Source organism: Seriola aureovittata, chromosome 3 (genome assembly GCF_021018895.1).
Source record: "Seriola aureovittata isolate HTS-2021-v1 ecotype China chromosome 3, ASM2101889v1, whole genome shotgun sequence".
Taxonomy (NCBI): domain Eukaryota; kingdom Metazoa; phylum Chordata; class Actinopteri; order Carangiformes; family Carangidae; genus Seriola; species Seriola aureovittata.
In genome coordinates, this window is record NC_079366.1 from 26,111,477 (window position 1) to 26,130,345 (window position 18,869).

The 18,869-nt window shown below is 39.8% G+C and overlaps 2 protein-coding genes across 4 annotated transcripts in view; both read left to right on the forward strand.

Annotated features, from left to right (window-relative positions):
- The first annotated feature begins 2,014 nt into the window (after positions 1–2,014).
- On the forward strand, positions 2,015–15,880 carry LOC130165983 (axin-1-like). 2 transcript variants are annotated; one of them, XM_056371204.1, is made up of 13 exons: positions 2,015–2,523; positions 3,476–4,166; positions 5,977–6,170; positions 6,307–6,462; positions 7,115–7,249; positions 7,420–7,516; positions 7,785–7,922; positions 8,959–9,355; positions 9,977–10,154; positions 10,270–10,443; positions 11,361–11,660; positions 11,788–11,937; positions 12,573–15,880. In XM_056371204.1, exons 2-13 carry the CDS (start codon positions 3,546–3,548, stop codon positions 12,697–12,699), a joined length of 2,667 nt encoding a protein of 888 aa, XP_056227179.1. In that variant the 5' UTR covers positions 2,015–2,523; positions 3,476–3,545; the 3' UTR covers positions 12,700–15,880. The 2 variants fall into 2 exon arrangements, with proteins under 2 accessions (XP_056227179.1, XP_056227178.1); XM_056371203.1 differs by having other exon boundaries at positions 2,020–2,523; positions 10,267–10,443.
- A 1,648-nt stretch (positions 15,881–17,528) lies between these two features.
- Positions 17,529–18,869, forward strand: part of LOC130166796 (general transcription factor 3C polypeptide 1-like) — a 29,484-nt gene continuing 28,143 nt past the window's right edge. For both annotated transcript variants that reach the window (XM_056372562.1, XM_056372564.1), the window contains exon 1: positions 17,529–17,989. In XM_056372562.1, coding sequence (XP_056228537.1) covers positions 17,769–17,989 — 221 coding nt within the window. In that variant the 5' untranslated portion in view covers positions 17,529–17,768. The remainder of the gene's footprint in view (positions 17,990–18,869) is intronic.

The following is an 18,869-nucleotide window of genomic DNA, read 5'->3' on the forward strand; positions in this document are numbered from 1 at the left end:
GCGGGACGCTCAGGTGGCGGCGGCGGCGGCGTGCTCTCTCTGTCCTGTCAGTCACTGTGCCAGTGGAGATGGGCTCCGTTAACTGAACACCTGCTAAAACAATCCGAGGTGAGTCGACTCCTCGTTTTGCTTTGGTGTTTCTCACCAGCACATGTGGGTTTCTTCGGGGTTGTCTCGCATTCACACCGGCTGGTTCCTGCCTGGAGCAAAGTAAGCTGCACCTGGTCATTTTGTCTGTGGTGCTGTTCTTGTGTCTGTCTCTTTTATTTATTTATTTGGGCTCCTTAATTTTTTTATTTTATTTGAATGCATCCTGGCTTTTATTTCATCTTTATGACAATGTCTGGTATTAACAGCTTGTCAAAAGAAATTTTAGAATCAATTAAAATGACAGCGTTTGTAATGCAATCCATTTTATCTTGTCAATTTGTGTAATGACCTATTGTTGGCGGTGGGGGCGCTGTTGGGCGTAGTTTCGCTACCCTTACATAGATCTGCGACAGATAGAACTGATATGATCTATAAAATCTGTTTGACATCAATTTATTTAATGAATCGTATGTACATTCACTCAAGTACTGTACTTAATTAAAAATATAATCATACTTTACTGAAGTAGGTACATTTTTTCCTATTTGTACTTCTGCCCCATGAATGAATCATATTCTTTACTCCAGTAGCCTACATTTATCTGACAGCTACAGTCGCTAGTTACTTTTCATATCAAGATTTCACTTACAGAACATATCATTAGTCTATAAAATAAGATGCTTTGTTATGGGTTATACAACAAATAACCGTGCTGTATGAAGTTGTTCGTATTTGCCCCACTCCAATGCTAGTCCGTCTGATGGGTACTTTTTCTTGGGATACTTAAAGTACATTTGCTGTACTTCTTCTGCGCTTTAACTTAAATAAATCTTCAAATGCAAGACTTTTCCTTGTAACTAAGTATTTTTAAATAATGGCATTGCTACTTTTATCTAAGTAATCTAAATACTTCCTCCATCAGTGTGTACTGCATAGGTATGGTTACTGTAAGAACTTGTGGAAATGGAAGTATTTTTTTAGGTATGAACAATCAGTGAATTGATAAATATGTATAAAACAGAAAATCCCCACCAGATGTACTCGGCCGGTAGTGTTCAAGATAATTCCATAAATGTTGTAATCTTTGGAATTACTATTAAGTTACACAACTGTTCACGCAAGCACTGCTTTTTTACCAAACTCTACTCTACTACACTCTATGTATTTTTTAGTACACTACATTTATTACTATTTAGTTACTGGTTACATTACAAATTGAGATTTGAAAAACCTATGAGCATATAAAATACATCCACTCACAGTAAATAAAATATGTAATATTACCTCCACTGCGATCAACATTAAAATGTTTCTTACATATATGCATCAGTAATAACAATAATCCAATAATATAATTAAGGCTGCTACAATCAATTATTTTCATTATTGATTAATCTGACAATTTTTTTTTTCGATTAATCATTTAGTCTAGGAAACCTCAAAAAATTGTTAAAAATCAAATATTCAGTTAAAAATGATGTAAGGCAAAGAAAAGTGTCAAATCTTCTCAGAGGCTGAAATCTGCAAATAATTGGCGTTTTTTCAAATTTTTTGCTCGACTAAAACGACTGAAACTATAAATCTGTTATCAAAGTAGCCTACTTGCTAATCTGTTCATCAATTAAGGTTTCAGCTCTAAATATAATATAGCTAAAGTGAGTAGGATACTTTCATTTTCATATGTTAAGTATGAGGTACATGTACTTTATTTAAAGGCTGCAACTAATGATTATTTTCATTATTGATTATCTTGCCAATTATTTTTTATCAATTAATCGTTAAGTCTACAAAAACATTGTCAAAATTTCGCTGAGCTGATGGTGACGTCTTCAAAAAACCCAAATATTCAGTTTACAGTAATATGATAAAGAAAAACTGCAAATCTTTTGAAAGGCTGAAATCTTTTGTTCGACTGACACTACTGAAGCTATTAATCCATTACCAAAGTAGTTGCTGATTATTTTTCTGACGACTGATCGATTAATCGACTAAATGTTTCAGCTTTAAATGTACATGCGAAGTGAATACATACATTTTGCTCATAATATTCATGCACTTTTATGAAAGTACATTTTGAATGCAGTTCTGTCCGTACATTGTGGTATTGCTAATTTAACTTAAGTAAAAAAAAAAAAAAAAAAATCAAAATACTTCTTTCACTATTCCTAAGCTAAGTTAGTGACACTGTGTGTAGCTTCTATCCATTGGGGATCTATAAACGTGCTACACACCGCACAGCGTCGGCGCGCACGCACGTATTCTCTCGCTCCGTATTATTGAAACCAGCCACCATGGGGAGTTAAGGGCAAGACGACGGGTTATTTTCGTTAATATTTAATATTAGAAAGCTATCCATATGCTGCGTTTTGGAGCTAACAGTTCGTGCCAGTATCCCCAATGCAGCGGATTACGGGGAACGGGCTTTCAGAGACGGTAGGACGGACACTTTTGTGGAAAACACGGGACGTTAACGCACCTAGCTAAGCTAGCCAGTTAGCAAGCTAACCAAAACTAGCTGGCACTGCAGCCAGCAGAGTGGAAAACGTGCCCTCGCTTTCTTGTTTTGTTTGATCTTAAATCGGCTGATTTGTCGGAGTTAATCAGTTGGAAAGTTGGCGTTGCTTCTGTACGAGTTTGCTTCGCACGAATAAATGTACAAAGTACGCCTGTGTGGAAGTGTTTTGCATGCAGGCCCGTCTTGTGTGGTTGTAGAGTTTGTTTCTGTACCCATCCCCCACCGTCTTTGCAGGCCAAGATGAATGAGATTCTCACTTTAAAGCACTGGCATTGGTGGTGGCATTGCTACAAGGCTAGCTAGCTGTCTTAGCTTGTTAACAAATGTTGATTATATAGAATATTTTTGCTTAACTACACGAAGTGTGAGCTTTGTTTTGACAGCTTCTGGCGCTGGTTTGGGACTCTTAAACTGACGACAAAAACTTACTGCTGAAATTCAGTTTGAACATTCACGTACACAGCATTAAATTGTTGGTCAGTCTGGAGTCTCAGTTGGTATTTGCAAGTAGATGCCGGTAGTAATGATATTTGGTTCTAAAATCTTATGTGATAGTCAGCTTACATGCTAAGTTAACATTCACTCGCATTATTTTCAGTTTTGTGATAAGATTCTCCTCATTGTCAACCACATTTATGTCCTGTCCTATTTAGTTTCATGTTGTTCATGTTTTGCTCATCTCATTTTCTTGCTTAGTGGTACATATGTATGTGTGTGTGTGTGTGTGAGTGTGAGAATGAATAATTGATCTGACACAGTTTAGTAGGTGAGAGATGAGTCAGTCAGTTTCATCATATTAGTAATAATGTTTATTTCCTTTGAGCTAACACCCACTGCTGCAACTAACCGCTTTTCTTGTTTCCATCACAGGGTGAATCGTTTGCCAGCAGAATCATTGCTCGAGGCGAAGATCTGACCGCTGCCTTGTGCAATCAAAGACATGAGTGTTGTCAGAGAATTACATGGGATTGGGTACAGGGGTGGTGGTGGGGTTGTGGCCTCTCTGAGCGGCCCTACCCACTTCACTGAGGATGCCCCGCGACCCCCGGTTCCTGGTGAGGAGGGGTCTGATGTGGACCCCCCAGTCCAGTCAACGAACACCCGTCCAAACACCCTTTCCCAAACCCTCGGCTATCCCCTGTCATCCTCACTATCTAAAATGGGGGATCCATCAAGTTACACACCCTCCTCATCGTCTGCGACTCCGCGTCGCCCTGATCTGGACTTGGGGTATGAACCTGAGGGCTCGGCTTCACCAACTCCACCTTACCTGAAGTGGGCTGAGTCACTTCACTCTCTCCTAGACGACCAGGAAGGAATCCAGCTGTTCCGAAACTTCCTGTGCCAGGAAGGGTGTGCAGACCTTCTGGACTTCTGGTTTGCCTGCTCGGGGTTCAGGAAGACGAGCCAAGAGAAGAGGGCAAAGCTGGCCAAGGCCATCTACAGGAAGTACATTGTAGACGGAAGTGGGATTGTCTCCAGGCAGATCAAAGCAGCCACCAAGAGCTTCATCAGAGACTGTGTGGGAAGGCCACATCCAGACCCTGCAATGTTTGAACAGGTATTCAAGACACTGATTTCATGCTTGTAAAGATTCCTTAGCAGAGAGATGCATGTTGGATTACACAGACCAGTGCAGGATATTATAGATTTCTCACTGGCTGTATTCTGTTCATCTCAGTTCTATAATATTGTCAGGTTCAGCCATGCTGAAATGTAAGCTGTTAAGGTATCAGCCTGAGCAAAGCAGTGGGCTGGAAGGACACAGCAACTGAAACTGAATTATGCCTGTTTGCAAGTTCATATATGACACCTAAAAAGTATTACGATTGGCTTTGATGGCAGCTGTCTTTGTCTGCAGCCTGATGCTGAGAACTTCACCTTTTTTTCTCTCACAGCTTTAATTACCTTTCCCCAGTGCACATTTGTAGGCCAAGTGTTATTGTTTAAATGCCCATAGATCCATCATAGTCCAGTTGTATGACAGTGTTTACTTCTACATTTGAGGAATTTGACAGCCACGTCTGCTTCCATCTCAGCTGGTGTCGCCGTCTTTGAAAAGGCCAGGATTTGTGGAGAGTATATTAGTTGAAGAACATACCAAATACAATTTCATCATAGTATAGGTTGTATGTTCGTGTATGCATTAATTTTTTTAGTTGTTGCAGCCTTCAAGCTTGTGAAAGACCTTTCAGCAACATTCAGCACTGCTCCACTGAAGAGATTTGTTTAGGTTCATGATCTGTGGTCCTGGTACTAAAACCTAGATTCCTGCAGTCAAAATGCAGTTGTAGCACCCGAGTACCCCTAAAGGTTTCTGGGTTCTCAGTCATGTTCCTGTGGTCATAAAGGGTTGTGACATCCTTGCAGTAGAATTTAAATAGTATTCTATAATATGTCTCAAAAAAAGGTGCTGCTCTTGTTCTATAAATGTCTCTGTCGAAGCACAGATTCATGTTTTCTTGTGTTTTTCTGCTTTAGCAAGTTAACCACAACAAAGGAGTTCAGTTTTAGTTTCAGGTTTCTTGCTCACCTACCTGTACCCTCTTTCACCCCTGATCTTTTTGATTCTCTGTATTCATTGCTCTCTTGATATGACGTAGGTCTACTGTTCTGACCACATATAGTATATTAGACTCCTATCACAGGTCTTGTTAGCAGAAATGTGTCCGACTGCAGTGCCTTACACAACTCCTTTTTAAAGAACAAAATTACACAGAATGATATTACATAATTACCATAAAGAACCAAATTATTTTCTCTGCAGCCAACCTTCCCTCGTGATCTTTTTTGCTTTCTTTTCTAAATGCTGTTTATTTTTTTTGTTTTTTTTTGTTTTTACAAGATTCTAGCGGTCAGTTAAATTTTGTTTTACTGTCAATACATTAAATTTCTTTCCCTAATTAAAAGACCATCAGACTTGCCGTCAAACCTAGTCAGGAGAAGGGTTGTGAAAGCACATCGAGTAACGCACGTTGACCCTTTCAGATAGAATGCCAGTGCGGGTTTAACACACTTCTCTGCGTCAGTATGCTCTGGGTATTAAACTAGCTGCGTAGTCGGTTACATAAATGCAGGTTTACCTCGGTTGACTGTGTTGGTCTGTAATTGGTAACAGTTTGCTATAGTGATTATTGTGGCTTGTGTTTACACTTACATGTAAAAGCTAAGCAGTGCAGCAATTGTGTTCAGTCAAGAGCAAGTGAAGAGCCAGGAGCTGGGTCACAACCTTTAACGCCATTAGTCTTTGCTTCAGTTTGAACAGTGTGTTCCATTGATGAGATTGTGCACTAATTGTGTTATTAGAAATGATGTGAAGTGATTGTTACATATTTAGGCAGCATTATGTGACCATTGTTTGTGTTTTCCAGGCCCAGACAGAGATCCAGGCCATGATGGAGGAGAACACATACCCTTTGTTCCTTAAGTCAGACCTGTACCTGGAGTACACACGGACAGGAGGAGAGAGCCCCAAACCTAACCCCAGTGATCAGAGTCCTTCATCGGGGCCAGCCAAGCCTGTGCCTGGGTACTTACCCACACTCGCTGAGGATGAGGAGTGGAGGTGAGACGGGCTTGAGACTTTGCATCACACCACTAACGTCATTGATCGCACTTTTCTGACTTGCTCAGGGCAAACACTGACAAAAACATTCTCATAACTAGTGAAATAATTAAATTAATGCCTGTGATGATCTTAGGTGTGGGGGAGGAGGAGTGAGGGAGGTGGAGGAAGAAAAAGATGTGGAGGAGTGTGGAGACACACCAGCTGGTAGGCTGACTCACAGCCTGCTGATGCAGACAGCACCGCAGAGAGCCACGTCCAGCAGGAGGAGGCAGGACAGCAGGGAGTACAGGTGTGTGTGTGTGTGTGTGTGTGTGTGTGGGAGTGAGTGTCAAGGTTCTTGCACTCATAAAAATGACTGTGATGTTATTTCCTGTAACACTGAACATTTTTTCATTACTATTGGAACATTTCAGCGGTCGTTTAGCCAATATTGGTAATGATACCAATATTTGTCCTTTCAACACAATACCATGTGTAGTGTATACCCGAGACCTTTACCTGTTTAATTGTAATAGTTCATATTGGTGCCAATTGTCTTAGGTTTTAAAAACTCTTCTTTTTAAACACACTTCCAAATCTGCTCATATCCATTGCTTTTTCATTTGTTTGGCTTTTCCTTTACGTCATATATCAAACAGAACAAAAATATGTGAGTACATTTCATCATAGGAAAAGTCTGTTGATTCCTCGCTTTAACCCTTTTTCTTGTTGCACCTATTTTGAAGCTAGATTGTTGTTTTCTTAATAAAATAGAATTTCAATGAGAAATTTATTATTGGAATATTTATTACAAATAATTATATTGGCTTAATTAAGTCTTGAAACATGTCCTGGTCATAGAAATGGTGTTTACTGTCATGGAAAAACCTCCTGAAAATTCATGTGTCAAAAATTCATGAATGCGAGCTCACCTCATTAAAATCTTCTCCACACAACCCCAGACCATGGAGGGAGCCGGTCAACCCATACTACGCGAACATGGGATATGCTCGCGCTCCAGCCACCAGTGCCAATGACAGTGAGCAGCAGAGCATGTCGAGTGATGCAGACACACTGTCGCTGACCGACAGCAGTGTGTAAGTACACACAGATCTACCCACATTCATTGCACATATTCATTACTTGATTCACTCCTTTTACAATTCAGTTACTGGATGTTAATGTGCTTAATAACCATAGTGCGCCTCAGTAGTAATTAATGAGCTGTCAAGATCTGTGTTTGATGGTTGTTTATCTGTGTGTGCAGAGATGGTATTCCTCCATACAGATATCGGAAGCAGCATCGTAAAGAGATGCATGAAAGTGCCAAAGCCAATGGACGTGTGCCCCTACCTCATATACCTGTGAGTTAAACAGACACTGTTCATTTTAATAAATGGCTGCAAGAGGGTTACCTTGTCACACAGTTGTTATTTTGATATTAACATAACGAGATAAACAAACATTTCTGAGCTTTCACAGTATTTTTTCTTTATTGGAATGAGTACATCTATGTTTATGTCTGAAATGTTTTAGCAACATGTTGATTTTCAAATTTGGCTCATAAATTTGAGCAGCAGATGTGTGCAGGAATCTATGGCTTCTAATTTTTGTTGATGTGTCTATATGCAGCGCACGTACCGCATGCCAAAGGACATCCACGTAGAGCCTGAGAGGTTTGCAGCAGAGCTCATCAGCAGGCTGGAGACGGTTCTCAGAGAGAGAGAGGCTCAGGAAAGACTCGAAGAGAGGCTGAAGAGAGTACGACTGGTGAGTGTAAAACTGTGTATGTGCTTCTCATGATGTGGTGGGATTTTGATACTGAGAGTGAAGCTGGAATTCATTGCAGTTGTTCACACAGTTGTTGATGTTGTTGTTGCCTCGGAAATACTTGGTGAATTATGAGTGAAAGTCACATTGAGAACTTGGACAGTTTATCTCCTTAGTAATGAGGAACTGTGCGTTATGGTTGGCAAATCGGCTCGCAGTGAGTTCAGCAGCCGTGCAGGAGAGACACTCAATGCTGCACTAGGATTTTATAACCGAACTGTGGCTAGGATGTACACTTTATATTGCTCTGCCTGTGGAAATCTGATGTTTTCACATCACAGTTGAAAATCAAAAACAGGTGTATTGCAAAAGCAGAAACTGTGATATAAATATCCTCCAAAAGTCTAATATTCAACGAAAACTAGCAACTTCAGATCCAGGTACAGCCCTAATTGTAAAAGATAATTAAATTATGTTTTACTTTATTACTGTTGGTTTACCAGAATGATCTTAATCATGTACATCATTTAAAAAAATGTCTTCTGTACTCTTGCTGTTCTGCTAGTAGATATTTTCTGGCTGAACACACTCAGAAGCTGTGAACACTAAAACTAAATGGGGTGATGGATCGGCCAGTGGGACTTTGTTAAATTTGTACTTAATGTTCCAAATGTTATATCCACATAGTAAGTTGCGTATGCAGCCTAATAATAATTTCTGTCAAAATAATATGTGCTGCAGTGTTTGTTGTTTTTTCATTTATTTTCTTTTTTAATAACATAAAGTTAGAATTACAGACAGAATGTGCAGCCAGATTTAAGCATAGGCTGTTAAACTGTCACAAGGATGTTTAATGATGTCTCCTTATTTTTGATAAGAAAATGTCAAATATATTGCATTATTTGTCTGAAATTTACCAGCGCATGCATGTTTGGAAAGGGGATTTTTCTCAGTCCTCATCTTTGTGTGTTCATTCTGCTTCAAATAATGTTCATGTCCATTTAGAAATAAAATATTTGTCTGTTATTCCCAACAGGAAGAAGAGGGGGACGATGCTGACATCTCCATGACAACCTCCATGTCTTCTCATAGCATACCACTCCCCCTCCCCTCATCGTTTCCACCTCTCTATGGCGCCCGTTATTCAGAGACCACTGCTAACACGGCAACAGTGACCACTTATGGCGGCCTGGTTGCCATGGAGGATTCCCACGACGATGACCCAGAATCTATCTTGGATGAACATGTATCGCGTGTGATGAAAACGCCGGGCTGCCAGTCGCCAGGGGCCACCAACAGCACCTTAGGAGGAGGAGGAGGGGGTCGACACACTCCTCCCAAATCGTCACGCTCACCTGACGGGGGGATCGGACCGCCCCATTACCCGCCACACCGAGGGGGAGGTCACAGTCTGCCTGCTGCTGGGGTCAAAGGTAAGAGGCTGTGGAGGGGAAGGAGAGAGAATAAACCCCCAAACACTCTGGCAGTGTACGATGACCTTTGTTATATTCTGTGTAAAGTAACCTGACGTATCAGTGGTGTCTATATTAATGTTCTTCACCGACTTTTCCACCTTGACTCCCTCTTGTCTGGTAATAGCACATGATATTCTTTGATTGTGGACTGTGTATGTGGGATGGACTCATAATAAAGTCCAGTGCCTCTGTTGTTTGTAATGATGAAACATGTTGCACAGTGCAATAGTGTGGCTCTTTAATGTGTTTTTAATAGTTTTTGAGCAACAGTGGAAATCTTTGACACAGGGAAAAGATGCATCAGGCTTTGGACACGCGCTCATTTAATTGTTTTTGACTTTTAATGTAGTGTTGACTATGAGAAAAGTAGAAATGGCTTTATAAAGATAGTATTAAAAATTTTTCATGGTGAGCTGCTGTCGGAGAGATTGGCTTCTCAGGTGTGGAAATAACGTGTGCAGCGTGTGCTGTGGGCGTCAAATGAAGCTGCAGCAGCAGTGTGTGTTGTACTTGAGTCTAGGATCTATTGAAGAGAGTCTAATAGCTCACTAATGGATCTCACCCTGATGTCTGTGTCAGGTATCCATCACCACAAGCAGCTGTACCACCACAGAGGACGAGAGGGACAGGAGGAGGCGGGCTCTAGGTCTCAGCCCAACTTCCTGTGGAACGGAGACCCGGCCGGCCAGTACGCAGGGAGAAGTCGTAACTATGCTGATGGGGCTGGAGCCAGCACGATTGAGGGGATGGGTTACAGGTAAGCTGGTGTGGTTATATGTGCCGATCTTTATTAGGTCTTCAGCAAACTGTATGTGCTGTCTTTTACTCAGATGACCTAAGTTTGTTCGTGTTACCTGTTCGTTCTGCAGTAGCAAAGGCAGCACGCTATCACGCCGAGGTTGCAAGAAGACTGCGGAGACATCAGGCAAAGGTGAGGAGAGTGGGCGTGGTCTGGAGACCCAGGTGCCAATGGAGGATCTGGAGAGAAACCAGAAGATCCTGCAGTGGATGATGGAAGGAGATAGACAAAGGAAAAGCTCCCATGGGTGAGTAATATAAAGATTTAATTTTTTATGATAAATTATATTTAGAATCTAAGTTAATATTTGGTATATTTTCTTAATAATGTTACTTTATTTATGGTGTGATCATTTTACCAGTTAAAAATGATCTGTATAATATCCGTCCACATACGATTTACAAATGAAGATCAATTAAACCTTTTGATAATTTTGGCCTCTTACAGGCATGTAAACACAAGACTGGAATATTATTATGCCATTTCATTTGTAGTGGTGTTTGTGTCTACCTGATACAATATATTGTAAATACAATACAAGTCCAATATTCACTCTCCTTTTATCTCTGTAGGAGTCTCTCAACTCCTGCAGGAAATATCTGGTTCTTTATCTGCTAAATTTTCAGCTCGCTAGTCGCTGCCTTGTAGAGTTTTTTTTTTTCCTGAAAAAAATGGGGGAAATGAGAGCACTTCGAGTGAAAACTGAAAGAGTAAAGAGCTTAAAAGAAGCTATGTAGCTCTGTGGAGTTGAAGTGAACTGCAGAGTCGCAAATTGTGCATATCTTTTTCAAGTTAGGATTGCTATAAGAAGCCATCGCTAGTCTCTCCACCAAATGTCACAAAAGAATGCATGCACGCTCATATCACACCTCCATGTGTTCCTGCCAAAAAATACATTTTTAGCTCTGTCTTATCATGCGGATAATATTTGTGCACAGTGCCTTGTCCAACTGTTATCAGTTGCTTTTCCTCAAGAAGGCAGGATTGAGTGGAATCATATTAATGTAGCTGTGTAAAAAAATTACTCTAAATGCTTTGGTTCTTTAGTTATTTTAGGAGCTGTAAATCAGCATGAGTCTCAGTGAGTACAATACATTAGTCTGTATATTTTTAGTCAAATCCCCTGACATTCATCCTCTCTCTCCCTCCCTGTTGTTTTTCCAGCGGCAGCACCAGTAGCTCCAGGAGGACGGGAACCAGCAGCGAGTCACCGCGTCCAACTTCAGTGGAGCGGCCTGGAGCTGTGCATCCTTGGGTCTCTGCCCAGCTGCGTAACAACCCCTCTTCGGTGTCCGCCGCCATCCCCGGCTCATCGTCCGCCCAGGTCCAACCCTCGCACCCTTTCATCCAGGACCCAGCTATGCCCCCCAACCCGGCTCCCAACCCCCTCACCCAGCTGGAGGAGGCTAGGAGGAGGCTGGAGGAGGAGAGGAGGAGGAATGCACTACAGCAGGCCAAGCAGAGGTGAGATGTCAGGTCAATTTTATGTATGTAGCATAAAATTATTATTTTCCGCAGTGGCCTGTGCTTGTGGCTATTTTGTGGATGTGTTCTTATTTGAGTGTTTTGACATGGATTTGTTCTCTTTAAGGCATAAGTCTGGAAAGCGCCAAGTGTGTGAGAACATGACGGTCGCTTACTACTTTTGTGGAGAGCCAATCCCATACAGAACATCAGTCAAAGGCCGTGTGGTGACTTTGGGCCAGTTCAAGGAGCTGCTTACCAAAAAGGGCCACTACAGGTGAGAACATCTGATGCTGATCTGATATATTTGAAGATTATTAGAATTATTATATTACAGAAATGTCAACAGAAAAAGCTGCCGTTAACTTCTGTGCGGCTCCACTCTTCACCTGCAAGCAACTAACTACATTTAAGTGTCATAATTTAATTTCTAAGTGCATTGACAGTAAAACAAGTAAAAATATGATTGTATTTACTCAGAGTAAATCTTAATTAAACATAGTATATAAGGGCTGAACGATATGCAAAAAGTTGGAGTGGTCATTTTGGATTTCATTTTCATTGAGAAAAAAAAATTTTTTTTTTTTTTTTTTTTTTCCCCTTACATCTGGAGAATATGATTTATAGGCAGGGGCATCTCATAGTACGACATTGCTTTTTGCAATTTTTCAAAAAAGTTGCAGCCATATTGTGATTTCCATAACATATTGATTAATTGTTCAGCCCTATAATATATGGAGAATATAAGTAAACATGGCAAAATATCAGCATATCAGTAATAATATTTAACTGCAGAAATAGAATTTGCCACCTGCAGTACAATTTAGAGGAACCTATTATTTGATTGTTTGGATCACTGTTTGGCACTTACACAACTGTAGTTGAGAACTAATGACTGTCTTTTGTTTGCAGGTTCTACTTCAAGAAGGTGAGCGATGAGTTTGACTGTGGTGTGGTGTTTGAGGAAGTTCGCGACGATGACGCCATCTTGCCTATCTTCGAGGAGAAGATCATCGGGAAGGTGGAGAAGGTTGACTGAAATTTGGGAACAGGAAGACGAAACAGATTTGCAAACAAAAGAGTTACATCATTTGGAAAAGAGGAGATTGGAAGAGAACATTGGGGTTGGATGGAAATTCAGCTAAGGAAATGAAAGAAAGAAAGTAGAAAGATGGAAGGAGCGACGTGTGACAGAGGGGAGATTGCGCTGCATGGTAGAAGCTCAAGTATTAAGGAGGTGGTTATTTTTTATGGAATATCTGGATATCTGCATCAGCGCCTGGATCAAACCCACATCAAGCGAAGAAGCTTGGCCAGATGAAACAGGAGCGGAGGAAAGGAACATAAATTATTTCACCTGTCTTGTCTCCACTGTGGATATTCAAGGAGGGCTGTTAAAATCTGATGTCTGACCAGTCTTCCACTTCCACTGCGATGGATGGAAAAGGGTGAGGGGACTGCTGGTAGGAGAGAGGATAAAGTAGTCTTCCACTTCTGCTTTGGAGGCGTCTGTCCTCCGCAGACCATTACGATGCTGCTACATTACCACGGAAACTCTTCAATCGGTGCTCGGGACAGTAAAGAACGCAGTTTTGTTCCATTCGGGAGTCTCGCTGCCTTTTGCTGTCTCTGTTCCTCATCAGCTGGTGACAAGGGGAGAGGACAGAGGATTTTTGGGGAGTGGAACTTTTTCGCCTGCTTCTCCTCTCACTGACTTCATAGCCTCAATACAGAGAAACTTTCTCACCCTTGATTCCTAGATGTCATGTAGTGATCTCTCACATCAACATGTTCAGACAACAGTTCTCTACATAACTTGTTTACCAAAGCTACATATTTTTGATAAGACAAGTATCCTAGCTACTTGTTTTCATTTTATTTGAATTGTGTATGTACAAGGCAGGTACTATTACTTACTAATGCAGCCTAATTTCGTCATATCTCAACTTAATTTTGTATTATTGTGTATGTTTTGAAGCTAGCTCATTAGTCATGTCAGGGCAGCCGTTCTCTTTGTTTCTTTCCTCTGAACCACATCCATGCACCTCAGTTCTGTACTGTTTACCTTTTGAGTGTGCAGTTCTGTTCTCCTGCGCGATAGATTTTGAACATAGGATAACTTCTTCTTTTTTTTTTTTTTTCCATCCTCAAAAATCCTCATGAAACAGGGGAGTGCACACTAAAGGTGCGCCGTCTTTGACCACAGTATCTGTTGTTTTCAAACAGGTCACACTGTCCTGTCATGTATCTTCTAACTTTAATGCTATATCGAGAGCCTGTGTACATAACTCCGAGCTCAGTCTAGGTGCCTGCCTGCCTGGCCAGTGCCATTACTATCTAGAATGCTTATTCTGAAGCGCGTTGGTGAGTGTGAAAGCCCATGTCGGTCTTTGTATGTCTGAACTCAGCCAAAGAGCATATCGTACGTCCCGTATGCCTACATGCATGTGTCTGTGCAGTCCAAGTCTACTAGTATCAAATGTGCTTTTTTCATCATGAGCAGAAGGGAATCTCCTCTTCCTCTTGCAGATTCCCACACCTCAAACATCGTAGCTTAACTTTGAGTTTAAAATCTGGAGCTTATTTTAAAGGAATAGTTTGACCATTTGAGAAATGCGCTTATTTGTTTCCTTGCTGAGAGTTGGGTGAGAAAATAGATACTTCTTTCATGTCTGTACGGCAGATATGAAGCCTACAGCAAGCAGTTGGTTTGTTTAACGTTTGTACGGGTTAAACAAACTAGGGCTGCAACTACTGATTATTTTTATCATTTATTTAATCTGCCTATTATTTTCTTAACTAATCAGTCTATAAAATGTTACCCCAGCACACTCTCCTAAAGTTTGAGACCATATCTATAAATTGCTGACCAACATTTTAAAAATGAAAAATATTTGGTTTTTTATCACTTAAGAGAAAAGAAGCAGCAAATTCTCACAATTAATTAATAATCTGATACTAGAGAGTGTTGGGTATTGATTGATTCAGGTCTAAAACTAACTAGATGATACATTTTAATTGAGTTTTAAAAGTGCAGGTAGGTGTTACCTTTGAATAGAGCTGGGTTTCCCTCTGTTTGTAGTCTTTATGCTAAACTAAGCTAAGCTAACTGGCTGTTGGCTGCAGTTTCTTATCTAATGTACACACATGGGATTGGTATTGGATCTTCTCATTTAACTCTCCATAAAGAAAGCAAAAAAGATAATTTCCAAAGATGTCGAACTCTTCTATCATGCTTTTAACATCACTGGAGTACAGCAATGAGGCCTCAGTGCCAGAGTATCATAAAATCATGAATATGAAACACAGTGTACACTGCACTGATGACACACCAGCTATGTAAGCTGAATGTAATCTGACTTTTTAAATCTTCTACCCGCTATATCCTCAAAGGAAACCCCTTCATTTGTCATGTCATTATGCCAGAGTCTACCTTCAGTGCTGATCTCCAACACTTGGTCTGACTGTGTGTTTTGTGTTTTCTATGCTGGTAGTTAACTGAATGTGTTCATCAAACAAAGGCGTCCGAGAGAAGGTCTTGCAGGAATGTTGAGTACAATTTGTCCTGGGTTTCCGCCCAGTAAGGGAAACATAGGATCATAAAACATTTGTCCTTACTTCAACACATTTTGCCTTCAATATAAAATTTTAAATTTAGATATGTATTTGTTTATAAAAAAAAAAATGTAATTTTAATAATCACCAAGCATGTTCTTTATAAGGAATGTTTTCCTGACGAGTTGAATTATCTATTTTGTTTTAATGTCTATGTGTAAAATGCTATGGCCCTCTGATATATTTTACCTGTTTTGCTGGAACGCCCAGGGACAGTTAAAATGACAACATTTGTTAAAGAGTTGTTTCTTGTGATTATGATTTGATGGACAAAACAAACAAGCGCGTCTGTTGTGGTGTCGATTTGTGTGAAACACAGTGCCTTTATCATGTTATCTTTCAGAATATGTTTATTGAACCAATCCATGCTTTTTTATTTTCAGTCAGTCCCGTTGTATTTTTAGCTGCAGTCATGCTTGCTCACTTCTGTTCTGATAGACTCTCTGCTGTAAATATGTACATTACCATTTCATACGTCTTCAGACCTGCACCACATGTCCATGGTGTTTCTGTTTTTCAAAGGTAAACGCCAAGATGTCACTGTGCTGGTTCCACTTGTACATTTCTTTTAAAAAGGTACTTCATAATAAAGATGTTGAATAAACCTTTCCTTGCAGTTATTTTTAAGGTAGTATTTTCAGTATTCCCCCACCTGTCTTTGTTCACTTACGTTTCTTACTCTAACATACAACAATGCACATACATTTTCATACATTCATGAGGTGAAAGGAACAACATGAACTCAGGTATTGTACTGCAGTAAATTAATGAACTGCTACTGAAAATCCCATGAAATCTTATCAATGTTTATTATGTGACAGATTCTGCCACTTACCTCACAGAAAATGCCAAATATTTATACTATTTATTTACACTATACAACTTAAATATGTGGAGTGGTTACACTGGTCACCTACATAAAATGACATCATCAATAATATCAAAAGGACCCCTCTTTAGAATGAGTTATTTTTAGGACCTACATAAAAGTTAAATGTAGTGTGAATTAAACTGTGTTATTGCTGTCAATGAATCCTGCTATATGTTCTCATTAGCTATCTTGTTTATTATTAGGTGAAATTGCTGTGAAAGCAACAGTTACTAAATTTTTGAACCTGAGAAGAACATATAGTGGGCAGCTAACTCGGTGCTCGGCCGGGCTGAGAGGGGGGTGAGCTGAGGCTGATGATTTTAACAAAACATTCCCAACTTAAGGTCCATGTAGAAGCCTTTTGCAGAGCTTTTACCCAAATCGCACAGTCAGTATTTTTTTCAGTCACACTGTTATCTAGAAGGACTGGACTCTCAGGATTGAATATGTTGTTTTTTCCTTTTTTCCTGAGTAACCGGGTCAAAGTGAAATACTATGTACGTTTAACCTTTTAATTTAATAGCAGTTAATTTTATAGTTGTTACAAGAAATATTCAATAACCAAGTTATATTGATAAATAAATAAGGCATTGCAGTAGTGTATTTACTCAACGATTCTTCTCATTTTTCTATGACAGTAAACACAACATGGTCAGACTAGGCAACAATTTTGAATATGTTACCTTGGGCTCCCAGGAATAATTATGGACATTTACTACTATTTTCTGGCATTTTATAGACTAAACAATAAATTGATTATTAAAGAAAATTACTGGTTAGACTTATGGTTAATGAAAGCAATTGTTGGTTGCAGCGTCACAGTGCTTCTGTGATGGAGTAATGCTACCTTGGTGCAGGTTTTCTATGTGTTTATTACTTTATACTCAGAAACAATGGAAACAGTTTGATAAAATCAGATTTTACAACAAATATATGAAATATACTGTATATAAAGAAAACAGTCAAGGTTTAAAGGTAGATTTTGACACAGGGTCCCTCTACAACACCAGATGGAGGACATATCATAGCCGATATTTTACTTCAGTGATGATAGTGAATTTGCTTCAATTAATCACATGTAGATCAAAAGGATATGGAGGGAACCTGGGGCTTTGCTTGGTAAACCAGCCTTGCAGAGTAATATATATTTTCAGGAGTGATTGTACTGTTGAGTTAGTATTTTTTAAACAAAATATGTGTGACTTAAGTGTAACATCTGTTCTTCTCCTGATGTATGCATGAAAATAATTCAGAAACCGTACTTGAACGCCTCCTTGTAGATTTTCTTTTTCTTAGTTAACGCCATAGGTTAACGCTGAGGATCTTTGGTTGACGCACGACGTGAGGTCAAAGTTCAAATGTGACGTAAACACGTACGCAGACGAGCACTAGTTAGAAAGCGGAGTTGGACGAAACATTTCGAGAGCAAGTTTTTCTTCATTTTTTTTTTAATTCTTTGTTTGTTAGCAGGTTTATATGACGCGGAAGCAACGCGAATAGTCTGTCTTTAATGTATAGAGAATTTATGAGCCCTGGACGGCTACACAAGCTGTTAAGTAGCTAGCTAGTGGTAAATATTAGCATGTTAGCTAGCTGAGAGTTAGCCCAGGAGTTGCCAAGCTATGGACCCGTGGAGTGCAGTCGCGGATGAAGTGGCTTTGGAGGGACTGGATGGGATAACTATTCCCACCCTGTGGATTCGACTAGAGGATAGACTGCCCAGGTTTCCCCTCAAGTTTGACGACTGCACGAAGGAGCTTATCTGGAGGTCACTTATCAGCAACACCGACCTGAAATTTTATGAGCTCCCAGAGGAGAGAGGGGATGTTGTGTTGACAGACAGGTGAGTTTATCATGGAAGGCTGAGTTCTGTCCACATGAACGAACTGAGCTGAGCTGAGCTGAACTGAAGTGTTTAGAAAGATTTATATACTTCCCTAACAAGAAAATACACAGAACACACCATCAGAAAAACCAGCAGTGTGCAGTTTGACACCGTGTGCTCTTGCAGTGTTCAGTTAAAAAAAAAACAATAGTATACAGATCAAAAATACCATGTGCAAATTTAAGAAAGTTTGTAGTGGGAATATCTTCACTCGAAGAAATACACCCAGTTGCCAACTAACACAATCTAATACAAACATCCTTACAAACAATCCTCCCTTCATGAATGTTATAATGTTCTGTTTTTGTTGAAACTGAAATATAGCATCTATCTGTTGTATAGCCTGCCCTCATGAATTTGAATAACGCAATGCAGCTCAACAGCACCACAAACTATATCCTCCAAAATGATTCTACAGTTGAATCTACACCTCAGGATGACAACATTATAGACTCTAAGCATATATGAAAAATATATGGTTAATGAAAAAAGGGATAGATTACACAAGCTGTTATGTTTCAGTTTTCATTTTCATTTTCATACATATATTCTGCCAGGGGTATTTCTGTTATCTCTGTTATGTTGAACTGATCATTTTGACATGTTGCATTATGAAGCTCAAAGTCAACTCTGTGTGCTTTTAGTCTGAGATTGTTCGTAATGGTTTGTGCTCTGCTCCTTTGAATGAAGGGAATTCTTACACTGGTCCTTACTCTACTTCTGTAAAGTTTGGTGACAGAGGTATATTTAAGATAATTGAGGCAAGAGAGGCTGAAATATAAAAATCCCAAATGTCTTACGTTTCCTCACTAGCATCTTTGATTACACCTTCTCCATC

What these genes read in the sequence shown, in the direction of transcription:
- LOC130165983 (XM_056371203.1), top strand. Translation starts at nt 3,546, where the DNA reads ATGAGTGTTGTCAGAGAATTACATGGGATTGGGTACAGGGGTGGTGGT. An exon ending in TGCCCCTACCTCATATACCT is followed by an intron (nt 7,517 to 7,784) that starts GTGAGTTAAACA and finishes GTCTATATGCAG; the next exon opens with CGCACGTACCGCATGCCAAA. An exon ending in GCCTGCTGCTGGGGTCAAAG is followed by an intron (nt 9,356 to 9,976) that starts GTAAGAGGCTGT and finishes TGTCTGTGTCAG; the next exon opens with GTATCCATCACCACAAGCAG.